Raw genomic sequence first — 27,324 nt, forward strand, 5'->3', positions numbered from 1 at the left:
GATTGTTAAACCTTTGTTAATAAACAAACTAGTTCTTAATAGCAATGTGGTGCTATGAATTCTGAAGCAAAGAACCCTTGAAGCAAATACATTACACTGAGTTATGTTTGGATCAAGGCTGTAACTTGTTGATTTTTGAATGTGGCCTGGGTTATTCTTCCTCCCTTTGAGGAAGCAGCTGCTGCTACTACTAGGATCTCCTGACAATACAGTAAGCCACTGGAAACTTGCTTTGAACCTTCCGATGCAAATCCAGAGGAATATTATTAACCCACGCGGTGGGTAACTGAAAGGCTCTGAATCGTCCGTACATTTACACCTTGCTCAATTTAATTGCCCACTGATTTCAATGGAAAGTAAAATTGGGTGAGATATAAAACGGTTGACCCATCCAAACCCCTCCATTTCCCGTTGGGCCAGAGAGATTCAAATTAAACCCCTCGCCCACCCTGCCAGATCCCCACCACTCTTGATGTGCTGGGGTAATAAATTAGCTAAGTTGTGACTCCACAGCCTTAAATTGCCCTGTGGAATAATCAAAATTTCCACAAACGTCTTGGTTTAAAAAAAATGCTTAAGCTTTCGAGGTCTCATCAGAGAGGTCAACACTGGGTTCAAAGTCACTTTCCAGAAATACATGAGATTCATCTAGATAGTTTTACCTTCCAGCAGACTCCAATCAATGTCTTGATTTACAGGTTTCTGAAGTGCTGGATACTTGTTGAACAGATTAGCTACAAATGCCAAATTCAGTTTAGGGTTCCCTTGGACAACATCTGCTGGGGTCACAAACTGTCTGCAGCCCAGTCTGTCTGCCTCCTGCAACATGTATTCAGCTCGCTTCATGTCATCTTTCTCCTACAATAATTCAAACAACAACATAAGTGATAATACAGTGAGTCAAACGCTCCTTAGTATTCATCATCATTTACCGATCTTACATTCTTAAAATAATGTTCCTGATTTTGCGATAGTAATGACAGTGAAACTGTCAGCATTCGCCGTCATTAGTCCTCTGAAACGGACCATAACTTCAGGATTTAGCGCCTGTGCAGATAAACGTGGAAATCCTGAAGTTGCAGTCAGTCATTCGCTGCTCCATCACAGGTTGCGCTATGGAACTCCCCAGAGTCAGCAATCAGTGAAATCATTTAAACTGACGAAAATGTCCCCTTTTTCACGGTTTAAAAAAACCCTAAAATGTTGAGTCTTGCTAAAAGAGGTGTAACTGGGTTTTAACGGTGTACTGACTGAACAACCGTTCTGCCCCAGAAAAATTAATTTTTATATTTGTTTATTAACCCCACATCTTTACTTCATTTTTGTGTTTTTTCTCCAATTTATTTAAGGCTGTATAAATAGCATATTGAATTAGTTAATACACACCACTGCCACCTATCTTAGTTATTTAGTGCCATTTCTCCCCATTTTAAGACTGCTTTATATTCATGTATGACCAATCTTTAATTAATTTTTCCCAGTTTCACACATTTTTTTAATTACTCCTTTCTCTTTCCTTTCCCGTGTCCTCTTCCCATTCTCTGCCCCAGTCGCCTCACCCCCACCCCCCTCTGCCCTCCCTGTCGCCCCCTCCCCACCCCTCCGCCCATCGCAGTACTGAAAGTGATGTCTTTATTCACGCATCAGATTTTAAGTTGCATCAAAATTACACTTCCTAACTGATCATTAAAACATCCCGGTCTTTGTACCTCTCCCAAGTCCGTTCTCAGAATTAAAATGGAAACGAGTTTTCAAACTTTCTCGCCACCTTCTTGTGAAATGAGGCCATGCAGCACAAGTTATAAGTTTGTGAAGAGAGTGCTTTTGTAAGCTTTAAAACAGTGTGGGAGCATTAACAGGACAAGTTGATGGCTGTGATGCAAGTAATGTTAAAATGCTGGAGCAGACAGCTAAAATCTCCATTTTTATGGTTATTTCCCTTTTTCTATGGAGACTAATTTCAGGAATGCTTTCTCCCATTATTAGCCTCAGGGGCATCTGTAGGAAAGCCCTATCCATCAGCATCAGAACAGTTTCTGGTTGTCAATCATTATGCATCTGAGTTTTGAAAATTCAGAGGCAGCCGAGTTAAGCTCGTGCACTCAGCTGGTTTCTAAGGGGAAGAACTGTCCTGTTTGAAGATGACTGACATCCAGGACTGGTATACTGACCACAGGAGACGTTCCTCATTCACCCTCAGTACAGGAAGCTCTCTGCAGAGAGGGGAATCTCATGGGGCACAATAGGAACCAAAAACACTCCTTTCAAGGTTATGCTAAACTGCTCAACAACAAAAAACTAAAATTTTAAAAAATTGTCCTTCTCCATTTTCACTTCATAAAAACAAATGATTTCAACAGCTTTAATAGCAAAGATTTTATAATCTGAACTCAGGTTTGCTTATCTGATTAAACAGTTAAAAACTCCAAGATGGCAGAAAGCCTTAAAGTTTTGTACAAATACCGTACTCCACCGACTCTTAGTCCAAGTCAGACCAACAAGTCACTAGTTAGTAAATTATATATTTATTAATTGATCATCATTTACACAGTTTGTGATGCAATTTATTTAGGGACTGTAATAAATTATTTCCTCAAAAGTTTCATCAGTTCTTTGGGAATGATTTGTGTGTTATTATAGAGAGACACTCGTACTTACATTGAAGCCCCGCATGTTGATGTCAATACATGGTTCACCTTCTTTATTGCCTTTTGGTGAAATCTGATTCAGAAGATGATAGTAGGCCCTTGAATCCTGAAAACAAACAAAATAGATCAGATACAAACACCACTCTTAACAAAAGTAGATGTACTGGAATAGCAATGGTAAGATTTAAACGAATGCCATTTATTGAATTATGAAATGTAACTAAAGAAGTTGTATATATTTAGCACCATTCATGTCCTCGGGGTGTTCCAAAGTGCTTTACAGCCAATGAAGTACTTTTGAAGTGTGGTCACTAATGTAGGAAAAACAGCAGCCAATTTGTGCACAGCAAGTTCCCACAAAGAGCAAAGCATTTAATGACCAGATAAGTAGTTTTAGTGATGCTGGTTGAGGGATAAATATTGGCCAGGATACCCTGCTGAGATGGGATCTTTTAAGTTCACCCAAGAGGGCAGACAGGGCATCGGTAAATGTCTCATCTGAAAGACCCTCATTACTACTCTGGAGCATCAGCTAAGATTATGGGCTCAAGTCTCTGGAGAAGGACTTGAACTCTCAACCTTCTGACTCAGATGAGAGTGCTACCACTGAGCCACGGCTGACACCTCTCAATTCAGGACAAGCTGAAAATGCCAAATTAAAAGTGTTCCGGGATGAAGGAAGACATTGCAGGTGCAAATTAGGCCAAAGTGGGGACTGGGTCACTGAAGTCCATATAATCACAGATGGCAAATGGTCATAAATCCAGAGAAAACTTTAAAACCAATGAGTTACAAACAGCAGCATGTTTATTGACCACAAGGTGGCACTGCTTCCCTTTTAAATCTGCTCAAAGAACTCTGCAAACACAACAACTTCAAAAGGTCTGACATTTAATCGAAGATGTCCCTGTTGATATTTGTGCAATAATCATATAGATTATAGTAGATATAAAGGTTACTAATTCACTAATACATCAGCAAGAAAAATATTCATTAATGATGGTCTACTCAGTCAGAAAGTGGAGGCAAAAACTCAATCATTGTAAGATGGAAATCGCAGGTCCCGTGATTGGTTGGGGGCGGGGGGGGGGGGGGGGGGGTGGAAGGAGAGGTTGTATTGGAACTCCTCAGATAATGAAGCAGTCCATGCCTGCATGCAGCAAGACCTGGACAACATTCAGACTGGGCTGATCAGTGGCAAGTAACATTCGCGCCACACAAGTGGCAGGCAATGACTATCTCCAACAAGCGAGAATCGAACCATCGCCCCTTGACATTCAACGGCATTACCATTGCCGAATCCCCCACCATCAACATCCCGGGGGTCACCATTGACCAGAAACTTAAATACTGTGGCAGTATGGGCAGGTCAGAGGCTGGGTATTCTGTGGCAGGTAACTCACCTCCTGACTCCCCAAAGCCTTTCTACCATCTACATGGCACAAGTCAGGAGTGTGATGGAATACTCTCCACTTGTCTGGATGAGTGCAGCTCCAACACAAGAAGCGCGACACCATCCAGGACAAAGCAGCCCTCTTGATTGATTCCCCATCCACCACCTTAAACGTTCACTCTCTCCACCACTGGCGCACCGTGTCTGCAGTGTGTACCATCTACAAGATGCACTGCAGCAACTCGCCAAGGCTTCGTCGGCAGCACCTTCCAAACCCGCGACCTCTATCACCTAGAAAGACAAGGGCAGCAGGTGGATAGGAACACCACTACCACATCCACATTCCCGTCCAAGTCATACTCCATCCTGACTTGGAAATATATCGCCGTTCCTTCATCATCGCTGGGTCAAAATTCTGGAACTCCCTCCCTAACGGCACTGTGCGAGTACCTTAACCACAAGGACTGCAGTGGTTCAAGGTGGCGGCTCACCACCACCTTTCTCAAGGGCAATTCGGGATGGGCAATAAGTGCTGGCCTTGCCAGCAACGTCCACATCCCAGGAACAAATAAAAGGAAGGCCCCGTGATATTTGTGGGCGGGGGGGGGGGCTGTGGTTTGGGGTGGTAAACCAAAGGAGGACAGAGTAGTTTTTTTACGCAGCGAGTAATTTGCCAGTTGTCGTAAATCTGTTACCTCTGGTTACCGCCCCTCCCGCCAGTAGAAACAGTTTCTCCCCACCTACTCTATCAAAACCCATCACTGTTGGTTACCTGTGGCCTTGGGGAAATGGTTCGGATTAAATGCACATGGCGGCATAGCAGTGGTTCTTAAGATACTGATCAAGGGAGAAAAGGTCAATCTAAGCAGTGGTGTGCCTTAATAATGCACATTGAGAAGGACATCTAATTGGCAAAGTGCCTGTGCATTTTACCCAAGTGTCTAAGGACCATTATCATTACTTGTAGAACAATTTCCTGTGTGTAACAAAATCGCAAATCCGTTTATAAAGAACAAGTTTATTACATGCGGTGTACAATGATTACCTCCCATAACGTTTCACCTCAACTGCAATTCTTCAACCATTCTCCCTGCATATTTCCCCAACCAAAGTAACCATTTCACATCTACTTCCCAAATAATTACTTCAGGTAAACTTAAGAGTTCTTAGCAGCTGTACCTGACATAATAACATCAGGTTTTAACATTTGAAATTGGTGCTGATCCCAATCTGCATAAAATTATACCCAGAGTGGAATCATATCCCATAATCTGCAGCAGAAAAGCTTTCCGCTTATACATCATTTTGCAGGTGCAGGTACCTTGATATCAGAGTGGAAGTTGTTGATTTTCTGGTGGCCTGCATTCTCCAAATGGTAATTAGCCCATCGTAACAGCAACTCTTCTGGAGACAGCTTCATCAGATCCTCCAGATTTTCACCATCACGGAGCAAAGCAACCAGCGCTAAGGAAACAGATCCCAATTAATCTAGAGTCTCACTCTCCCACAGTCATTATTCATTGGTTTCATGTGTGTATATATATATTTATATATATTTATATAGAGTAACCCAGTGCAACAATGGAGGCAATTTTCTACTTCAACACGTAGGAACATAAGGACTGAGAGACAAAAAGAAAAAAGGTCTGTCCCGTCCGTCTTTTACCCGGTCGGTAGCCTCAAGGTACAATGATAGTGGAATTATTGACTAACCAAAGCAATCAATCTATCAATTTGTCTACAGCAGACCCAGAAATGAGGCGAGAAACTTCCAGTACTGGAGAGTTTGGGCAGTAACTTGGCAACTCGTCCTTTAAGGAACTTGCCCGATTTCAATCCCATTCATTTCTGAGGGTTCTACAGCGGGCAGGTTCCTCGGCGAGAGAGATCGCCAGGTTACCTCCCAGACAGCTATGTTGAAAATTACCTCCAATATATCTACACACAATTCATATCCTAATGTTCCTTAACCTCAAACTACTGCACCTCTAGGCTTTAGTCACCTGTACTGAGGGCAATTAACTTCTTCTGAACAGTAAATTCTGTGTCACAGCACCTCTTTCATTTAAACGATTTTCAAACTGGGGTCTTTGAGCTGATTTCGGAGAAACCCCGAGATCAGATTCCTGTCTTTGGCTTAGTTACTAGCACATTATTTCTGTTACTGTACTCTAATCAGGAATGCCCTCTACAATGGTACCACTGTTTTCCTGTGGGCAAGTGACCAAAAGCTTGTTCATAGAGGTTTTAAGGAGCTTCTTAAAGGAGGAAAGATGGAGAGGTTTAGGGAGGGATGGATAAGATGTATAAGTTAGGGCAGGGAAACTCCAGGAACCTGCCAATATTTGCAGGGGGGCCTCACATGGACAAGTTTGAAAATCACCACTTTAATCCGAGCAATTCACTTGTAGCCAGTTTCTCAACATTCTTAATTTTTAAATGAGGATATAATTTAAGGCCTAACCAAGCAACTTGTCCAATTTCAACATACAGAAGTAAAGTGAGTAATACAAGAAAGCTGTGACAAAAATGCATTAGCAGCAAAAGAAGTCTAGTTAACCATTGAACTGTGCTGTAGATCTGGATCATTCATAGTACAGTGTTGCAAAAACTAACACAGCAATCACAACTGGACTAATGTTACTGGCAGCTTATACATGGCCTCGCGCCTTCCCATCTCTATAACCTCCTCCAGCCCTACAACCCTCAAGAGATCTCTGCGCTCCTCCAATTCTGGCTTCTTGCGCATCCTCAATTTTAATCACTCCACCATTTCTGCCCTTGCTTTCAGTTGCATAGGCCCCAAGCTCTGCAAATCCCTCCCTAAACCTCTCCATCTTTCCTCCTTTAAGAAGCTCCTTAAAACCTCTTTGAACAAGCTTTTGGTTACTTGTCCTAATATCTCTATGTGGCTCAGTGCCAAATTTTATAACGCTCCTGTGAAGTGCCTTGGGACATTTTGCGAAGTTAAAGGTGCTATATTAATGTAAATTGTTGTTGTTGTACACAGGTTTGTATTGAGATAACAGCTGACGTTCCAGGTGTTTGCTGCAGTGATTCTCATTCGCGTTTATGGAAAAACTATTATTGTGAATCAAAATAAGGGATCACGCAGCCCAAGGAAAATGTGAGTCAAGTTTAAAAAAGTTGAATATCTAAAGTTCCACCCACCATTGCAAAGCAGAATCTTATTACATTTAACACTGCGGCAGAAATAGTTCAAAGTAGAGGCTCTCCATTGATAAGCAATTAATGACACTTTTAGCAAACACTAACAGAAGAGTAATCAGTAACTGTTGCATCTGCCGCAGGATGACATTTAATTGACTGTAATAGCGTGCGAGAAGCACCAGGTCTATCTGCATGTCCAAGTGTCTGGTTGGACAATGCAGAAATATCAAAACCTGCCACCATTAAAATAAAACCAAATGGCGCAGATATTTTATTGTGTTAGCACTATAAGCCTCTCTCATTTCAACACATGCTGTGGATCTCTAAAAGCAAGTGATCATTATATTTGCCTCTTCTACGCTAAACATGGGATCCTGAATGGACTCTGTCGGAGTCCCAGTTCTAACATCAAGTAGAATTCCACTTACCCCGAGCTCTGGTGGATGAAATACAAAGTTCCCAAATGACATGCTATTGCTCATTCCAATTAATTTATCTGCACGGTTTAACGCCCAAGTCTTACAATAGTCAGTTTACATTATCTATCATGACTATCACCGTTCCTATGCTTCACACCACCCCAGAACTGGGTGGCGTTGGAAATAATGCTTATTAAAACAATTGTCATACAGGAGACTGCTCAATTAAAATATTTCAACTTCCTATTTGCAGATCATTGATGTCGGAAACAGAATGCATTGTAAAATTGTGTTGGGCCTCAAGCAGACATCCATTGTTAGGCTTTAAGCCAAAGCCGACTGCCCCTTTAATTTACTAATTGGTTCTTACCTTCATTTCTACTGAGTTCGATGTCAGCAAACAGCCCGATCTTGATAATCTGCCACAGAAGTCCCAAGACCAAATGGGGCTTTCCTTCTCTCAAGTCTTGTGCACCAATATTGACAACATGGCAGCCAATGGCAGAGGCAGAGTTCAAAGCAAGATTCAGGTTTTCCTATGTAAATGAAAATGTTCAGGATCAGAGTGTACATTAAATTCAGAAAACAGGTTAGTGATTGACTGAGAAGTGGTGCAGATGTGCACACCTGTGCATACAGCACGATGGTGGCATACAGGTTTATGTTCACAATCCCCAACACCGTCCTGTTCCCGATTCCAGTTTCATTGTTATAAACAGGAGCCGAGTGAAGGACAGGTCCTGGTTTTAGAAACCTCCAAAGGGCCCGAGCAGAACCAGGGCTGGGTGAAACATAGAGAAACATAGAAAATAGGTGCAGGAGTAGGCCGTTCAGCTCTTCGAGCTTGCACCACCATTCAATATGATCATGGCTGATCTTGCACTTCAGTACCCCATTCCTGCTTTCTCGCCATGCCCCTTGATCCCTTTAGCCATAAGGGCCACATCTAACTCCCTTTTGAATATATCTAACGAACCAGCCTCAACAACTTTCTGTGGTAGAGAATTCCACAGGTTCACAACTCTCTGGGTGAAGAAGTTTCTCCTCATCTCGGTCCTAAATGGCTTACCTCTTATCCTTAGACTGTGACCCCTGGTTCTGGACTTCCCCAACATCGGGAACATTCTTCCTGCATCTAACCTTTCCAATCCCGTCAGAATTTTATATGTTTCTATGAGATCCCCTCTCATTCTTCTGAAGGTTGAGACTACCCCCAATGTTGGTGCATGACCTGGGGAGAACGCACTTAGATAATTTAAGAAGATTTCAAATGCTCATTGGATCAATATTTCTTGCTGATATTAATATTCACCCATGAAATGCCCTCAAACAAAATGACCCAAAATGTTACTGCATATCAGCATACGCCCTTCCTCAACTTGTTATCCAATGTTTGACCCTCACGTGCTCACTCACACTGGGATATTATTCTTGGAACGCTGGCAGTCTTCCAGTAACTTGCCCAAACTATTGGGGGGCGGGGGGAGCGGCATAAGTTCCAATCTCTAAGACCATCCCTTACAAGGTCACCAAACACATCATCAAGGACATCAAACAGGATGTGTGACGGTAAGGAACCTTTGCTTCACTTCTCATTCCTTCCACGGATCTCGGAGCTGGAGAACACATCTCTGATAAAATCCTAGTTTCAGCCATGTTCACCCATTCCTTCCAGCTTCAAGAAGGCTGCATGGGCTACTAGGTTGGAAGCTTTAAGAAATTTGATGAAAGTAATATTTCTCCCAAGCCTTATGACATTCTAGAATTGTGTTTGAAGTCCCAATCTGCCCTATGCATTCCTTACAAGACCAAAACTCAGCCAAAGTGGTAAAATATTGATGGTAAGTTTCTTAGGAGTTGCACTTTCAACAGCAGTATATTCCTGATGATGCAGGATTATAATAAAATTTAAAATACATCATGCTCTAGTAGATTGAGCATTAATAATGACTTGCATTTATATAGCACCTTTAACGTAGTAAAACGTCCCAAGGTGCTTCACTGTAACTAGATAAAACTTGTCACCGAGTGAAAGCAGGCAATATTCGGAGAGATGACTAAAGGCTTGGTCAAAGAGCATATGGGATCCTTGGCTTTATTAATAGAGGCATAGAATACAAAAGCAAGGAAGTTATGCTGAACCTTTATAAAACACTGGTGAGGCCTCAGTTTCGAGTATTGTATTCAATTCTGGACACCACACTTTAGGAAGGCTGTCAAGGCCTTGGAGAGGGAACAGAAGAGATTTACTAAAATTGTACCATGGATAAGGGACTTCAGTTATGTGGAGACACTGGATAAGCTAGTTGTTCTCCTTAGAGCAGAGATGGTTACGAGGAGATATTATGGAGGTGTTCAGTCATGAATGGTTTTGATAGAGTAAATAGAGAGAAACAGTTTCCAGTGGCAGAAGGGTCAGTAACCAGTGGAAACAGATTTAAGGTGATTGGCAAGAGAGCCAGGAGGTGATTTGAGGAAACATTAACTTTTGTACACAGCGAGTCATTGTGATCTGGAATGCACTGTCTGATGGAAGCAGGTTCAATAGTAACATTGAAAGAGAATTGGATATATATTTTAAGGGACAACATTTACAGGGCTATGGGGAAAGAGCAGGGGAGTGGGATTAATTAGATTGCTCTACCAAAGAACCGTCATAGGCACGATGGGCCGAATGGCCTCCTTTTGTGCTGTATCATTCTAAAGATTTAAAGAGGTAGGTTTTAAGGAGCATCTTAAAGGAGGGGAGGTGGAGAGGCGGAGAGGTTTAACGAGGAAATTCCAGAGCTTAGGGTCTAGACGGCTGACAGCAGAGCTACCAATGGTGGGGCACAGGAAGTGGGGGTGCACAAAAAGCCAGAATTGAAGGAACACAGATCCCAGAGGGTTTTAGGGGTGAAGGTGGTTACAAAGGCAAGAAGGGACAATCATGGTTTCAGTGGATAAATGCCTTCAAGAATTAAAGTTCAAGGTAGCTGCACAACACCTGTCCGGACTTGGTTAAAATAGTTGTCTCCCCCGCCCCCACTGGACCGGCATCAATCTCAAGGAAGACAGTGTCTCAATATTGCTACAGGTAACTGTTGATGCCAAGGCAGTTTCAGCACTGTCCAAAAGACAGAGGACCATGGACTCCTGCAACCTGAGGGAAATTACCTTTCTGCTAAATGGTCAGACTTTGCCATCATCATCAAAGAAGGAAAAGGGAAGAGGAAAATGTAAGGGTTCTCATTGGAGAAACCTCCGCCCGCCCCAGGAATGAGGTCCGGACAGAGTGCAATCTTAGCACATCACATCTGATGTGTTTAATTTGAAGATAGACTCCTCAGTTGAGAATCCAGCATAGGCACACCTGTTACAACATCCTCCTTCCATCAGAGGAGACCACCAAACAATTGGGAGGTAAGGTAGGAAATGAGAACATGGGAAGAGAGACGGCCCCCTACAACTGAACAGTTAACAACATAAGGCTGCAGATCTTGCTGAATACATTGGTGGTGGGTGTTGTCCATGGCCATTCAGATCAAGCTCGGTCACAGCAGGCTGCTACTGAAAGTGGCACTTGGTTAACAAAAGTGCAAGAATTTGCACATTAAACTCCGAAAAAAAATTTCTGGTGTGATGAGAGTAATCATGGACTCTTACAGCACAGAGAGGGGTTATTCGGCCCATCATGACTGCTCTTTGAAAGAGCTATCCAGTTAGTCCACCTCCTCTGCTCTTTCCCCGTAGTGCTGAAAACTTTTGCTTTGAACCCCCCCCCCCCCCCCACCTTCTCAGCCAAGGTTTCATGGGCAGCAAAGTGGACAAAGATCTGACGAACCAGTGAGAATTCCTTGACTGACCATGTCCCAGGTGATTCTTTTCTCTACCTTCCTCCCCGCAAAAAGAGAAAAACAATTTCTATCTGTACATGGAAGCTGAACAAATTGGGAAGAATCAACTTTGAGTAAAGAAGTAACTTGTTGCCAGAATTCTTATCACCACCACAAACACAGCATTCAAGTGTTGCTGAGATGATTTAACATGGCAACCATTACTCTGAAAATAAGACCTAGGTTCCCATTACCTGAATAGTAAATGCTGTGAGCTTTTTCTTGTTGATAGTTCTTTCATCAATTGTATCAGGCACAGAGAGGTTGATCATTTTGCTGAAAGTGCAGAAGGGGAACATTAACGGAAGGCCAAACTGTCCAACAGCTGATGTTAAACAATACTGCAATTTACGGTAGTTGACAGAGGCAACCACATGTAGACTTAATCCACAGTATCTGTTGTGCCAACAAACTCAAACTTTCAAAACATATCAAGAACTACATCATTTCAGTTCTATCAGTCAGTTTCATCAGTTCATCTGAAGTATTCACTTGCATTTGAACTTCTGTAGTTGTCAAGAAGCTCTGATGCTGAAATCAAAAAATCTCATCACTTGCGGGCGAACACTAGAGAAAAAAAAAACCACGAAAGCTTCTTCCCAGTCTAGCATACGTGTGACTCCAGTCCCATACTATGTTGCTGACTCTTAATGCCCTCTGAAGTGACCTAGCAATCCAATCGATTCTGACGGCAAACTGCTACTAAAAAGGCCCATCACCTGCACAGGGCATAAAGGTGGCTTTGCCGGCATTGTGCATATTTCGAGAACAAGTACCGTATATACTCGCGTATCCTACGATCTCACGTATCATGCGACCCCTAAATTTTCGTCCCCAAAACATGATTTTATCATATATCCCATGTATCATGCGAGTCACTTTTTTGAGATACCAGATGACACTAGGCTAGGCTTTCAAACAAGTTTAACAAGTACCCAACACGTAACAAGCGGAACAAAGCAACAACGTTAAAGCTGCAAAGCTGTTTGGTGTCGGAGAAAGCTGTGTCCGAAACTGGAGAAAACAAAAAGAAAAATTGAAGGAAACTCCTTCCTATAAATGCGCAAATCGCGGGTCACGATCTAAAATAAGACTTTATGCTTTACGAGAAGCAAGAAAAATGGGCATTCGTGTGTTTACTGCAAGTCCTGGATGGTGTACGCGGTTCATGAAAAGACATGACTTTGTGTTAAGAAGAAAAACAAAAATTGCACAGAAACTCCCAAAAGAATTAGAAGAAAAAGTGACTAGTTTTCAAACATTTGTAATCAAACATCGCAAAGCTAACAGCTATAAGTTATCGTGCATTGGAAACATGGATGAGACACCCGTGAATTTTGATATGCCATCAAACTCAACCGTTAATAAAGTCGGCGAGAAAAGTATTTTTATCAAAACTACAGGGCATGAAAAGACACATTTTACAGTTGCTTGGAAAGCTGATTTGGAAAGCGTAAACATTACGTGTGTATCAGCAAGTAAAACAGCAGTTTTATCAAAATCATCTTTACTTGATATACATATGTACTATTTGACTTACCGTAAATGGATACGATCTGCTTAACAGCCTAACAGCCTAATCTTGGCCAGCACTTCACACCCGCAAATTTTGTATCTCGCGTATCATGCTACCCCCCAAATTTAGGTCTTCAAAAGTCGCATGATACGCGAGTATATACGGTAAATCATTTTAAAGAGAAGCTGATCTTAGATCAGATTGAAAGTGTGTTTTACAAATTTGATTGGTACAAGAGGCAAGAAGGATGCATTCTCAAGCGTTTTGATCACAATTCTGGAGCAGTTTATACAACTGTCTCAACATGAAGCTTACTGACAGTTAAAATTCGCTGGTCAAATTACAATTGTCGATGGTGATCGCAATATTTGAACAAAGCGAAGCTGATCTCTACCTTTATCAACCATTTCACTCAACTACAAAGTTGATTTTACTTTGCAAGTCTATCAGCATACTAGATAAATACACTGCTACAGGTCCCAATGTCACAATATTTACTGCGATTTGATCCGATTTTGCATTGTTTGATATTGAGTGAAATTTTTTGCAATCTTGCCAGCGAACATGAATGGTTTACCTTCCAAATATTTTCAGCAAATGACTCCATTAATCCCCAGGTTGACAAACTCCCATCTATTGTGGTAATTGAATGTTGATTCCTGTATAATACTTTTATCAAATCTTGTGTCTCACTTGGGAAACTAAACACTTACCACTCAAACTGCATTCTAAACTGACCCCGACACATCTGGAACCCAGATCAATTCTAAAATTGGTTCAACTAAACAGGCCAGGAATCACAATTTTAAGTTATACACGGCCAGAACTAGGTTAGTTGTCAAGAGGTGGTTCTTTTCCCAGAGTATAGTGGGCCTCTGGAACAGGCTGATGGACACCAATTAACTAAATTCCTTCAAGCGAGAACTGGACCAGTTTCTAGCTGGGGCAGAGATCACCTTACACAAACGATAGGTACTGTATGATATTAATCAGGGCCAGAGTGGTCTCCTGAACTAGTCTGATCGCCTAAGGTGGGGTCAGAGAGGAATTTCCCACCCCCCACCCCCTAATTGACATGGGTTTTAAAGGAACAAGAGTAGGCCATTTAGCCCCTCGAGCCTGTTCCACCATTCAATGAGATCATGACTGATCGGTGACCTAACTCCACAAAATTAGTTTCCAGTCTGTCCCAGAAGATCGCATGGCTTCCATGCGTGGAGTGTATATATTGTGATGCACAAGGCATCCCAGATGTGTGGGACAGGCTGGATTTCCTATTCGTCATTGTTCGCATGTTCATAAAATCGTAGCAAATCTCCCACATCACAAAAAGAGACAACCACCTCGAACAGCTCTCACTTTCACTCTCGCATGGCAGCATACTGCAAATCAAAGGAAATAGGCAGCAGTCAACAAGGACCTTTCGCCCCAGCTACACAACAGGCTAGCATCCTGGTCACATTAACTTAATGAAACTTTCTCTAAATGAATGTTGTAACAGGTGGGTGATAAATAGTTAGCACCATGACAAGTGAAACTCAAACAGGTTTCCTCATTCTTGGAAAAGTCAAGCAACAGAATGATACCAGAGCATAAAAGGGATAAATTATGAAGACAGGTTGCTTAAACTAGGCCTATGTTCCCCTGAGTTTAGAAGGCTGAAGATAATCAACTCGAGGAATTAAGAAATTCGATAAGGTAGAAACAGAGAATCTATTTCCTCTGATGGAGGAATCCAGAACAAGGCGGAACAATCTTAAAATTAGAACCAGGCATCTTTTGAAGTGAAATCAGGAAGCACTTTTTCACAAAAGTAAAATACGACTGATGTTGGAAATCTGAAATAAACACAGAAAATGCTGGAAATAATCAGCAGGTCAGGCAGCATCTATGGAGAGAGAAACAGGATTAACACTTCAGGTCGATGACCCTTCGAGAAGCACTTTTTCCACATAAAGGGTAGTGGAAATCTGGAATTCCCGCCCCCCCCCCCACCACACACCCCTCTGGTGTTCAGAGAGATTTAGGTGCAGAGAGTTAGCATGTAGGTACAGCAAGCAATTAGGAAGGCAAATCGCAGGTATTTATTGCTAGAGGGTTGGAGTATAAGATAAGGAAGTCTTACTACATTTGTACAGGGCTCTGGCGAGACCACACCTGAAGTACTGTGCACAGTTTTGGCCTCCTTATTTAAGGAAGGATATACATGCCTTCGAGACGGTGCAACACAAGGTTTACTAGATTGATCCCTGGGATGAGAGGGTTGTCCTCTGAGAAGAGATTGAGTAGATTACAACAGTGACTACATGCCAAAAGTACTTCATTGGCTGTAAAGTGCATTGAGACGTCCGGTGGACATGAAAGGTGCTATATGAATGCAAGTCTTTCTTTCTTGACAGGCGTTTAGAAGAATGGGAGGGAATCTCATTGAAACATCTAAGATTCTGAGGGGAATTGACAGGATAATTGCTGAGACATTATTTCCCCTGGCTGGAGAGTCCAGAACTAGGAGGCATAGCCTCAGGATAATGGGCCGGCCTTTTAAGAATGAGATGAGGAGGAATTTCTTCAGAGGATTGTGAACCTTTGAAATTCTCTGACCCAAAGTGCTATGGATGCTCAGTTGTTGAGTATATTCAAGGCTGAGATAGACAGATTTTTGAACTCGAGGAATCAAAGGATATGGAGATTGGGCGGGAAAGTGGTACTGAGGTCAAAGATCAGCCATGATCTTATTGAATGGCGGAGTGGGCTCGAGGGGCAGTATGGCCTGCTCCTGCTCCTAATTCTTATGTTCTTATATCCCCACCTACCCCCAAAAAGACTGTAGATGCTGGGGGTCAACTGAAATTTTCAAGACAGAGATATAGATTTTTATTTGGTAGCAGGATTGAAAGATATGAAGCAAAGGTGGGTAATTGTTGAAATGCAGATCAGCCATGATCTAATACAATGGTGGAACAAGCTCAAGGGGCTGAATGTCACAGGAATATAGGAACATAGGAACAGGTGTATGCCAATCTAAAACCAGTGACAACAATATTAAGATAATTGGTAAATTTAAGATAACTGGCAAAATGGTACGCAGCAAGTTGTGGTGATCTGAGATGCACTGCCTGAAAGGGCGGTGAAAGTAGATTCAAAGTAACTTTCAAAAGGGAATTGGGTATATGAAAAGAGAAAACATTTTGAGGACTATGGGGAAAGAGCAGGGAGTGGGACTAATTGAATAGTTCTTTCAGAGTCGGCAGAGGCACAGTGGGCTGAACGGCCTCCTGTGCTGTGTGATTCTATGAACAGGCATAATGGGAATTTGTTGTTGGGAAGGATTTAAGGCAGAAAGGCAATTTTAATAGCAAGCAAACTGCAATGGTCATTGAATAGGATTGGGACCAGTATTGCACCAAATAGCATATTAAACTACAAAATAAACTGCAAACTACTACTCCTCCTCCTCTCTACTAGCCTAAAGCTACAAAGAGAAATTCAAAGTGTTTCTGGTGTGGGAGACAGATCTGCTGCCAGCGATGGTTGATGGGAGGAGGAAAGGGGGCTCCCCAGAGCAGAGTGGGGGGGTAGATTATTGGACTGCCTAGGTTTCAGCTTTCTTAAAAGGGATGTGACCTGTGGGATTCACTTTTTTTTTGTTACATACGTTACAACGAACATATTGTGAAACAAAATGCCAATCACAGATTAACAGTCACACTCATCAATTCCCTTAATCTTCCGACACTAATTATAGCAGGGGTTTCAATGCCAGAAATCGTAACCATTCAATTACCCAAACCTTTGTGCTTGCATCATAAATTATTGATAAATTCTACTTTTTAATCAAGAAGGTTGGGCTGTTTTAAGCTGCTGGGCAGAGCAAAAGTAGTTATTTAAAAAAATATATACTTGGGCATGAATCATAACCCTTCCCAAAACATCAATCAAGAGGAATATTAAAGGTCTGGCGAGCAATCAGGAGAGTGTGATTAGACTACGTGGCTGATCGAGAAAACCACCAGTGCTGACTTGATGAACCACACGACTAACATTTTACAATTCCTAGGGCTCTTCGAGGTACACGCTTCAAGTGGGAACAATCAGAGTGGAAAAAAAAGTGAAGAAAATAAGTCCGAAGGAATACATTTTGTGTGGTATGTAATGAGCAAAATAGCATCGAGTCGTTCCATGCTTTGTGTTCTCATCAAAATAAACTAAAAAGGTCAATAGTTGTACACTGAGTTACTCTTGGGGAAATAAAGTTATAATAGATTAACTGTGCTAACTGCATCACGAGTAGAAATAATGTGACTCACCAGAGTACAATGCCATTATCAACAGCTTTAAACAAAGCATCCGTGTTGGGATCCATAGGCAGCATACTGCTACAATCCGGATCACTCTCCAAGGCTTTATTTATCCAGTTCACAAACGCATACTTTTCTTCCTCTGTACATGAAAAAACAAAATCAGTTGACAAATCAATGAGAGAAGATGATTCATATTTCACAATGCCGTACACAGTACTAAACTCAAATAATTTAAAAATCAGTCTTGCTAGCAGGACATATTGCCTGGTGAGGAAGTTGCACATCACATGTACACGAAAACCTTTAGGCTTCTCAACAAAAATGGATTTATTAATGTCCTTAACTTGGAGAGGATTTTCAGGGAGGAAAGATGGTGGAAGGGCTGGATGCTTATTCAGGTACAACGTCTGAAATCCGGAATCCTCAGGATTGAGTCCGTTCCGTTTTTGTTGTTTTTCCGGATTTCAGACAAGAAAATCAACAGTCTGAAATCCAGAATCCTCGACCGAATCGGGTTTTACTTCAAAAATGTCCAGTTTTCAGACAATAATTCCGGATTCCATCAGCTATGTGCAAAATGTCTGGTTTTTGGACAATTCTGGTTTTTAATTCGGGACGTTACACCTGTACTTACCAAGGAGAGAGATGTCAGTAATGGACAGGGAAGCACTTTGATACCCAGTGTTGGTATCAACTACTCTCCCGTTTACAGCTGAGTCAAATATACAGGAAAGCTGCTCCCTCCACCCCGTCCCCACTCTGTGCAAACAATCACCCAACCTCAAGCATTACCCCCGAATGGTACCCCTACTAAACCTATGCATGTTTTCCCCACTGCCAACAACAGTCATCCTCATGATCCGAGCAAGGTTGCCAACGAATGGGCAACTTGGCCCTGTGGGCCCACAGCCACGAGGACGGTCTGTTCTGTCCGACTTAGATTCAAACTCATGGAGCACTTACGCCCGACTGAGCAAGTTCTGAACTCTGCCTTAAATTAAGTAGATTTGGCACATTCTGTCGCATCGCTGCTACCTAGCTTCAATATCTAACCTTCTTACCCAAACAAATAGGAATAAGGGACTAATTATAAAAGGAAGCTGCAGTTTATTTTCAAATACATTTAGTAAAGGGCAAGTACATTTCATGCATTCCTTACTTTACAGGATTTCAAGCAAAGCTGAGCCAGACAGATTAACCATTTCTAAATATTATTTTCAATTTCTTCAGGTACTGTAATTTTGGAAGTAAAGAGGGCCAACGAATATAGGAGGCAGAGAGAACATTTTGAAACAGCTCAGAGTTCTCCTGTTCCATTGGAAACCAGATGATTGACTTTAGCCATTGTAGGCTGGGCTTTTTGTACCTCAGCCAAACAAGGAAACTTCTTTTTTGAATGAACAAAGATCAAGTTAAAATGGATAGGAAAGCCAGCAGCGATTCAGGTCAACAATCAAGGCTTTGCACGAATTAATGTTTGGCCCCATAAAAGACTAATATAAATAGAATCCACCCAACTTGACTCCATATCTGATGAACACTTGAATTTTGATATTTTAAAAGAATCTACCTTTGAAAGTGATTTAAAACTAGAAGTGCCAATGATGCTGAAAAAACATCATATTAGAAAGGTAAAGAAACAAACTTGAATTTGTAAAACACATCATATTTCTTGGAAACATACCAAAGCCTGGGCAGTCCCTTTTCTATAGGCATACACACAGCATCTCACCAGCAAATAAGTTGAATGACCAGTTCATCGGTTATTGGTGCATTGGCTGAGGTAGGAACCTGGGCCAGATCACTGGGAGAGCTCCCTGCTTTTCAAATACAGGTGCAGCGTCGAAAATCTGGAGTTCTGGAATCCGGACCGATCGGTGACCGGGTCGTCCAGAATCCGTAAAATGTTCCAGAATCAGACCCGCCAACTCTGCCGAACTCGGGGACCCGCCACTACCCGCCCTTGGGCTTTGCCTCTGCTCGCCGCTGTTGCCATGATCTTGGGGCCTCAGCAGGGTGGTCCGCCCGAACAGCTCCTCAGCAGGGAGGGGGGGGGGGAGGGGGGGGGGGGGGGGGGGGGCGACCACCCCACCACCACACCCTTCTGATGTTCCGAAATCCGGAAATACCCGAACCTGGGCTTGGGTATTTCCAGATTCGTGACGTCAGAAAGACGATCAAAAGTCCGGAAAAGCCCGGAATCCAGAACGGCCTCTGTCCCGAGGGTTTCGGATTCTCGACGCTGCACCTGTAGTTCAATGGGAGTTTAAACATCCAGCTGAACCAGAATAAGTGGACAAGGCTTTGGTTCAACATTGCATTCAGTCTCCCATCTTATCCCAATACTACAACTTCAACTACAGGCTTAAAACTTGAGCATACCTGGTGATTAACTGCACTGCCTGTCCATCGCCAAGTATCATTCGAACCACTAAAACCAACTTATCTCAACATCCCTCAACTGAACCTTCCATCCTCACCTCAGACAGACACGACCTGCAAGCAGCTCATGGATTTCAGTTTACTAAATTAGGCCATCCACTCAGCTGCCTTGGACACCTCCCTTTCTAATCTACATCCTTCCTTCCAGCCTCTTCCAAATTGAGCATTACATCATAGGTTCCTCCTACCCTTCAATAAACATTGTCAAATGGACCCCACTCTTCTCTTCTTGGGCAGTCCCTTGGAGTCAAGGCTGACTTGCTTCCACACTAAAAATGCGTTCTCGGGTGACTGATGAGTCTAATGCGAGACCTACAGGTGGGGCAGACCGTGGTTGAAGCAATGGGTGGGTGGGGTCGTTCCCCCATCTACACTTGGCTTCAGCTTGTTCCCGGTGAAGAGACTCGAGGTGTTCAGCGCCTTCCCGGATGCTTTACCTCCACTTTGAGCGATGTTGGGCCAGTGATTCCCAGGTATTGGTGGGAATGTTGCATTTTTCCAAGGAGGCTTTGAGGGTGTCCTTGAAGCGTTTCCTCTGTCCACCTGGGACTCACTTGCCATGTCGAAGCTCCGAGTAGAGGCATGCGGACGATGTGGCCCATCCAATGGAGCTGGTTGAGTGTGGTCAGTGCTTTGATGCTGGGGATGTTGGCCTGAGCAAGAACACTGACGTTGGTACTCCTGCCCTGCCAATGGATTTGCAGGATCTTGCGGAGGCAGCGTTGGTGATACTTCTCCAGTGTTTTGAGGTGCCCGCTGTATGTACATAGTCCATGTCTCTGATCCATATAGGAGGGAGAGTATCACTACTGCTCTGGAGACCATGAGCTTGGTGCCTGGTTTGATGCCCTGGCCCTCAAACACACTCTTCCTCAGGCGACCAAAGGCTGCGCTGGTACACTGAAGGCGGTGTTGGACCTCATCGTCTGCCCTTGTTGACAGTAGGCTCCCGAGTAATGGAAAATGGTCCACGTTGTCCAAGGCCACATCGTGGATTTTGATAATCGGGGGGCAGTACCATGTGCGGGGGCAGGTTGATAGAGGACCTTTGTCTTACAGATGTTGAGTGTAAGGCCCATACTCTCATACGCCTCGATGAAGGTGTGGACGATGGCTTGGAGTTCGGTCTCCGATTGTGCACAGACACAAGCATCGTCTGCGTACTGTAATTCAATGACAGAGGATGGGACGACCTTGGATCTGGCCTGGAGGCGGCGGAGGTTGAACAGATTCCCGTTTGTTCTACAGATTAGCTCCACTCCAGCGGAGAGTTTACCGAGGGTGAGATGGAGCACTGCAGCAAGGAAAATCGAGAAAAGCATTGGTGCGATGACGCAGCCTTGCTTGACCCCGGTCCATACGTTGGTCAGGATCACGGCCTGCATGTCATCATGAAGCAGGCGAAGGATGGTGACAAACTTTTGACGGCAGCCGAATTTGAGGAGGACGTTCCATAATCCCTCACGGTTGACAGTGTCGAAGGCCTTTGAGATCAAAGGTGGCCATGTACAGGGGTTGGTGCTGCTCCCTGCATTTCTCTTTGATTTGCCACTACTCTTCGCTTGACCCCCTCGCATCCCAGCACCTCACTACCCAGCTTTCTCTCTCGTCCCCTGCTTGCTGATATCTGTTCTCTTGCACAGTCCTTACATCCTTCAAAACTGCCTCTAACTCCAGCTACTCCCCCATTTCCGACCTTACCTTTCTCTCTGGAGTCCTTGAGAGCGCATTGTTGCATTATAATTATGTTTGCATTTTTCTGCTGTTAGAAATCTCCCAATCGGACCTCTGCTCTATCTTTAACACTGGTCAAACTCAAACAACACACTTCAAGACTCAAGTTGTGGTTCACTCTTCATAACTATTCTCAACTCTCCACTGCCTTTAACAGACTAACCTTCCTTCAATGCATCTCATCCACAGCACACTTCTGTGATGTTGCTCCCTCACGATTCCACTGCTCCCTGCTGCAGTGCAGATAACATATTGGGGGCAAAATTACCAGTTTTTATAGCTCCGTTAGCACCTTCCTCGCCTGGGGAAGGGGGGGACTCCCAGGAAATTGCCCCAGGGGTTTGGGGAACAATGATTTAATCGCTGTGCGTGCCAGCCCCTCAATGCTCCGTGGGGGAAACACAGGTCAGGAAGCTGGGGAGAGGCCTTTAGCACCCCGGACCACCATCTTTATTTGTCGGTGGACTCTTGGGTCGGTCCGACAATAGCAGTCCTTACATTGACCGGACCACCATCGTGCAGCCTGGCACTCCCGTTTTGGGTGCCGGGCTGCTGGCCCGGTCAATCGTCTCCTTGGTGGGCCAGTGGCAGCCATCAAAGGGCCTGCAGAATGCACAATAGCCCTGCCCTGTAATTAAAGGTGAGGGGCGTTGTAGCGTGGTAGCGCCACGCGGAGCATCCATGCAGTGCTGGCCTGCTTTGAGTGTCGTTGGACTCAGCGCTTGGCTGCCGCCCCGAGAGCGACCCTCCAAGGAAGCGGAGTGCCGAAGACAGCGCTCCACTTCCTTTGAGGGACACACGGCCCAATTCCGCATCGGGGGCATCACTTCCGGTCCAGGCGCAGGAAGTCCCGGCCCCGGAAAGTTACCGCCCCCATCGGACGAAAGGCAATTTCTAGCCGATTGTCTTCAACAATTTATTGACAATATTTGTGAAAGGCAAGTTGTGTTTGACTAACTTTGATTAAATTCTTTGATTAAGATAGTGCTGTTGATGTTGTGTATATGGACTTTCAAAAGGCGTTTGATAAAGTACCACATAATAGACTGGTTAGCAAAATTACAGCCTGTGGGATTAAAGGGACAGTGCCAGCATGGATACAAAATTGGCTAGAGACAGAAAGCAGAGGGTGAACAGTTGTTTTTCAGACTGGAGGGAAATATACAGTGGTGCCCCCAGGGGTCAGTATTGGGACTACTGCTCGGTTTGATATATATTAATGACCTGAACTTGGGAATACAGGGGATAATTTCAAAGTTTTCAGATGATACAAAACACAGAAATATAGTAAACCGTGAGAAGGACCGTAACAGACTTCAGGAGGACCTAGACAGACTGGTAAAATGGGCAAACACATGGCAGATACCGAGAAGTGTGAAGAATGGTGGAAGAATGAGGAGAGGCAATATCAACTAAATGGTACAATTTTAAAGGGGGTGCAAGAACAGAGAGATCTAGGTGCATATGTACACGAATCTTTGAAGGTGGCAGAACAAATTGAGAAGGCTGTTTTTAAAAAAAAAAAGCATATGGGATTATTGGCTTTAGAAACAGCAGCAGATTGGGGGTGGGGAGGGAGGTCAGAAGCCAGCAAGAAACCAGGAAGGCCGGATTTCTTGCAGGCCCTGCCGATTTAAATGGCAGGGCCTAATTTGAATGTCAAACCTTGGTTTCCCAAGCGGGCGGGTAGGCCTCAGTTGCGAGGGGTCGGTCCGGCAGAGGGATCGCGGTCTGGTATCAGCTGGAGGGGAATCAGGGATTGGCAGGAGGTCGGGGGGGGGGTGTCGCAGGACCAGTAGGGGGTGGGGGGTGGTCGGGGAGATTGGGAATCGTTAGACAAGCAGGGATCGTGGGGGTGCGGCCTGGGGGTGGTAGGCCTGTGATTGGAGGCCTTGTGGGAGGTCTCCGATTCCGGGGAAGGGGAGGTGGGTTAGGTAGGGGCCCTAGATCCAGGAGGTAGGTACAATTCCACTTACCTCCTGGATGCAGCAGTCCACGCCTTGGTTTGACTGCCAGATTTATGAGGTTATAGCCATTACAGAGACACGGCTGAAAGAGGGGCAGGTTTGGAAGATCAATATTCCTCGTTACAGGATTTTTAGACAAGCCAGAGAGGGGCCGTGGTATTGATTAAAGAAACTATTACAGCGGTGAGGAGGGATATGTTAGACGGATCAAAAGAGGCCATATGGGTTGAATTGAAAAATAAAAAAGGGGTGATCACACTGCTGGGCGTGTATTATAGATCCCCAAACAGTGGGAGGGAGATCGAGGAGCAAATAGCTGTGAAATCTAAAAACCATAGGGAAGTAATAAGTAGGGGATTTTAACTATCCTAATATTGATTGGGACAAATATAGTGTGAAGGGTATAGAAGGTGCGGAATTCTTAAAATGTACCCAAGATAACTTTTTTTAGTCAGTATGTAACAAGCCCAACTTTACTAAACTGATTGAATTTTTTGAGGAGGTAACCAAGAGGGTCGATGAGGGCAGTGCGTATGAGGTAGTGTATATGGACTTTAGCAAAGTTTTTGATAATGTCCCACACGGTAGACTGGTCAGGAAGGTTAAAGTTCATGGGATCCAGGGCAAAGTGACAAGTTGGATCCAAAATTGGCTTAAGAGGTAGGAAGCAAAGGGCAATAGTTGATGATGTTTTTATGGCTGCAAGGATGTTTCCAGTGGGGTTCCTCAGGGCTCAGTATGGGTCCCTTGCTTTTTGTGGTATACATCAATGATCTAGATTTGAATATAGGAAGTATGATTAAGAAGTTTGCAGATGACACTAAAATTGGCTGTGTGGTTAATTTTGAAGAGGAAAGTCATGGACTGCAGGAGGATATCAATCTACTGGTCAGGTGGGCAGGGCAGTGGCAAATGGAATTTAATTCAGAGAAGTGTGAGGTAATGCACTTTGGGAGGGCTAATAAGGAAAGGGTATACATATATTAAGCAGTAAGCTACTTAATAGTGTAGATGAACAAAGGGACCTTGGAGTGCTTGTCCACAGATCCCTGAAAGTAGGCCAGGTGGATAAGGTGGTTAAGGCAGCATACGGAATGCTTGCTTTTATTGGCTGAGACATAGAATACAAGAGCAAGGAGGTTATGCTTAAATTGTATAATGGTTAGGCCACAGCTGGAGTACTGCGTGCAGTTCTGGTCACTGTATTATAGGAAGGACGCGATTGCTCTAGGAGGTGCAGAGATTTACTAGGATGCGGCCTGGAATGGAGAATCTTAGCTACGAGGGCAGATTGAATGGGCTGGGTTTGTTCTCATTAGAACAGAGGAGGCTGAGAGGAGACCTCATTTTGAGGGGCCTGGATATAGTGGATAGCAAAGGCCTATTTCCCTTGTTGGAGGGGTCAATTACAAGGGGGCATAGTTTTAAGGTGGTCGGTGGAAGATTCGGAGGGGATTTGAGGGGAGGCTTCTTCACGCAGAGGGTTGTGGGGGTCTGGAACTCTCTGCCTGGAAGAGTGGTGGATGCAGAAACCCTCACCACATTTAAAAAAGGTGCTTGGATGGGCATTTGAAGTGCCGTAAACCTGCAGGGTTACGGACCTAGAGCTGGTAAGTGGGATTAGACTGGATAACCTCTTGTTGGCTGGCGCAGATACAATGGTAAGTACTGCAGCAAATCGAATACGGTCAGGGTAATCTCCTGGACTAGTTTTGATCTCCTGGATGGGTCGGAGAGGAATTTTCCCAGATTTTTTTCCCCCAATTGGCCTGCGTTTTTATCTGTTTTTTTGCCTCTCACAGGAGATCACGTGGCTCCGGTTGGGGTGGAGTGTAGAATGTTTCAGTATAAGGGGTGTCGCAGTTGTGGGGCGGACTGGTTGGGCTGGGTGCTCTTCACCTTTCCGTCATTGTTCATAGGTTTATATGTAATATTCAGGGCTGCTGACAGAGGGTCGTGTGGCTCTTTGTCGGCCAGCACGGACACGATGGGCCGAAATGGCCTCTTTCTGTGCTGTGGATTTCTATGTTTCACAAATTGTGGAAAAATTGCAAGCGGGCAGGTTGGAGGTGAGATCAGGTCAGGAATCCCATTTTTAACAATTTAACTGCTCCCACGCTCCAAACCCTACTTTTTTTTTTAAATGGGAGAATTCCAGCCAGAGTGTACAAAAGAAAGGGAGTTATACTAAACTTTTATAAATCAATGGTTAGAGCCCAGCTGGAGTACACCACACTTAGGATGTCAAGGCCTTGGAGCGGGTGCAGAGGAGATTTCCCAGAATGGTACCAGGAATGAGGGACTTCAGTTACATGGGGAGACCAGAGAAGGTGGGATTGTTCACCTTAGAAAAGCAAGGGATGCGGGGGAGTCCAAAGAGAAAGGTCTTGAGGAAGATTTTGAAGACAGGAGAGAAAGGGAGTAAAGAATGGTACTGGGGGAGGGAGTTCTAAAGGGGCAGAGCCATTGTGGTCAAAGGAATTGAAAATGAGGAGTTGGCTGAGTGTGTACACAGCTGGAGTCAATCACTGATGTCAGGTGGTGAAAAGAATGCGGAGGAATTTGAAGGCAAGAATGAGGGCCTTAGTCATTTCATTGCAGCATAGGGAGACAGTGGAACTTGAAAAGGATGGTGTATGGGCCTTGTCCTTCTAAATAATGATTTAAAGAGGCTAGGAGACCAACAAGTAGAATGTTAGAGAAACTGAGCCTTGAGTCAATAAAGATGGATTAGGGTTTTGGTAGTAGAGGTGGAAGAGATATAAGTGAAGGCAGATGATGTTTAGAAGGTAAGAGAAAGCAATCTTGATAACTGGATACCCGAGAGGAAGGTGAATCTAAATCAAGCAGTGCATCAAGGTTCCACACCCCTGGGCTTAGCTTTAGGTGGCAGGGAAGGTGGAGGGGATATTGAAATAGGGCCAGATACCCATCGTTCCTGTGCTCTCTGGTCCATTGGCTCCCATTGGCCAAAAAAAACAAAAATACATTTTTGGGGAAATAGAATAATAAAACACAAAAAAATGGCAGAAAGCAGGCCACTTTAAAACTCGCAAAGCTTGATTTCACCATTTGACACTCATCCAAATAAGATGGGAGTCTGTTACACAGCAGGAAATACACCGATGAATTGCGATGTTACAAATTAATAGGCTAAGGAACTTTATTTGTATACCTTCAGAATGTTATTTTTAAATTACTGGACAAGTTAACCATCAGATATAAATAACAGGCAAACATCCAATCCAGGAATAACTATCGAGACATTGCTTTTGAAAAGCCTAGTGTTGAATATTTGGTCTGGTCTCCACCCAACCCCTTTTGGCAAGTCTTGTTTTAGAATCATTCCTAAATCCCTGGATACGGGTGTAACAGGGAGAACCAAAAGCCAGGCAGGGAACAAGCTTTTACTGAAGGCTGAAAGAAGAATAAAGAATAAGGAATATAATAAATTAACAAGTGAGTTGGTGGAGCTACAGTAACAAAGTGGGAGATGTTACTGGATGCAAAAAGGTGCATGAATAGAGCAGCACTGAGGGTGGGTGAACAAAATGATTTGGGGTCCAAATACAAGTCATTAAAATTCAGATCACAGGTGTAAAAAGTTACTAAACAACTAGTTTTCTCAGAAAAATAACCCAGTCCCTTTCTGCATGTGCAGCAATGTATGTGAGTAGAGGGTACCTGAATAGGAATGCTGGGTTCCTTCACTGGACTGAAGAGATGTTCCACCAATAGCACAGATGCCCTCTCTCCTGTTGATTGCCATTCTGAACGTTTTAGCAACATGGCTACTTTTCAAATTTTGAACAATCTGTGAATTAAACAGTTACACAAGGGCATTTCAGGTTAATTGAA

The 27,324-nt window shown here is 43.7% G+C and overlaps 1 protein-coding gene across 3 annotated transcripts in view; it reads right to left on the reverse strand.

Annotated features, from left to right (window-relative positions):
- Positions 1-27,324, reverse strand: part of LOC139265746 (plastin-3-like) — a 123,420-nt gene that overhangs the window by 25,665 nt on the left and 70,431 nt on the right. For all 3 annotated transcript variants that reach the window (XM_070883090.1, XM_070883092.1, XM_070883091.1), the window contains exons 4-10: positions 27,151-27,280; positions 17,330-17,462; positions 11,701-11,782; positions 8,002-8,167; positions 5,363-5,505; positions 2,659-2,754; positions 663-858 (exon numbers count right to left, since the gene is read on the reverse strand). In XM_070883090.1, the coding sequence (XP_070739191.1) occupies positions 663-858; positions 2,659-2,754; positions 5,363-5,505; positions 8,002-8,167; positions 11,701-11,782; positions 17,330-17,462; positions 27,151-27,280 (946 nt within the window). The remainder of the gene's footprint in view (positions 1-662; positions 859-2,658; positions 2,755-5,362; positions 5,506-8,001; positions 8,168-11,700; positions 11,783-17,329; positions 17,463-27,150; positions 27,281-27,324) is intronic.

This window comes from Pristiophorus japonicus, chromosome 6, assembly GCF_044704955.1.
Source record: "Pristiophorus japonicus isolate sPriJap1 chromosome 6, sPriJap1.hap1, whole genome shotgun sequence".
Classification (NCBI taxonomy): Eukaryota; Metazoa; Chordata; class Chondrichthyes; family Pristiophoridae; genus Pristiophorus; species Pristiophorus japonicus.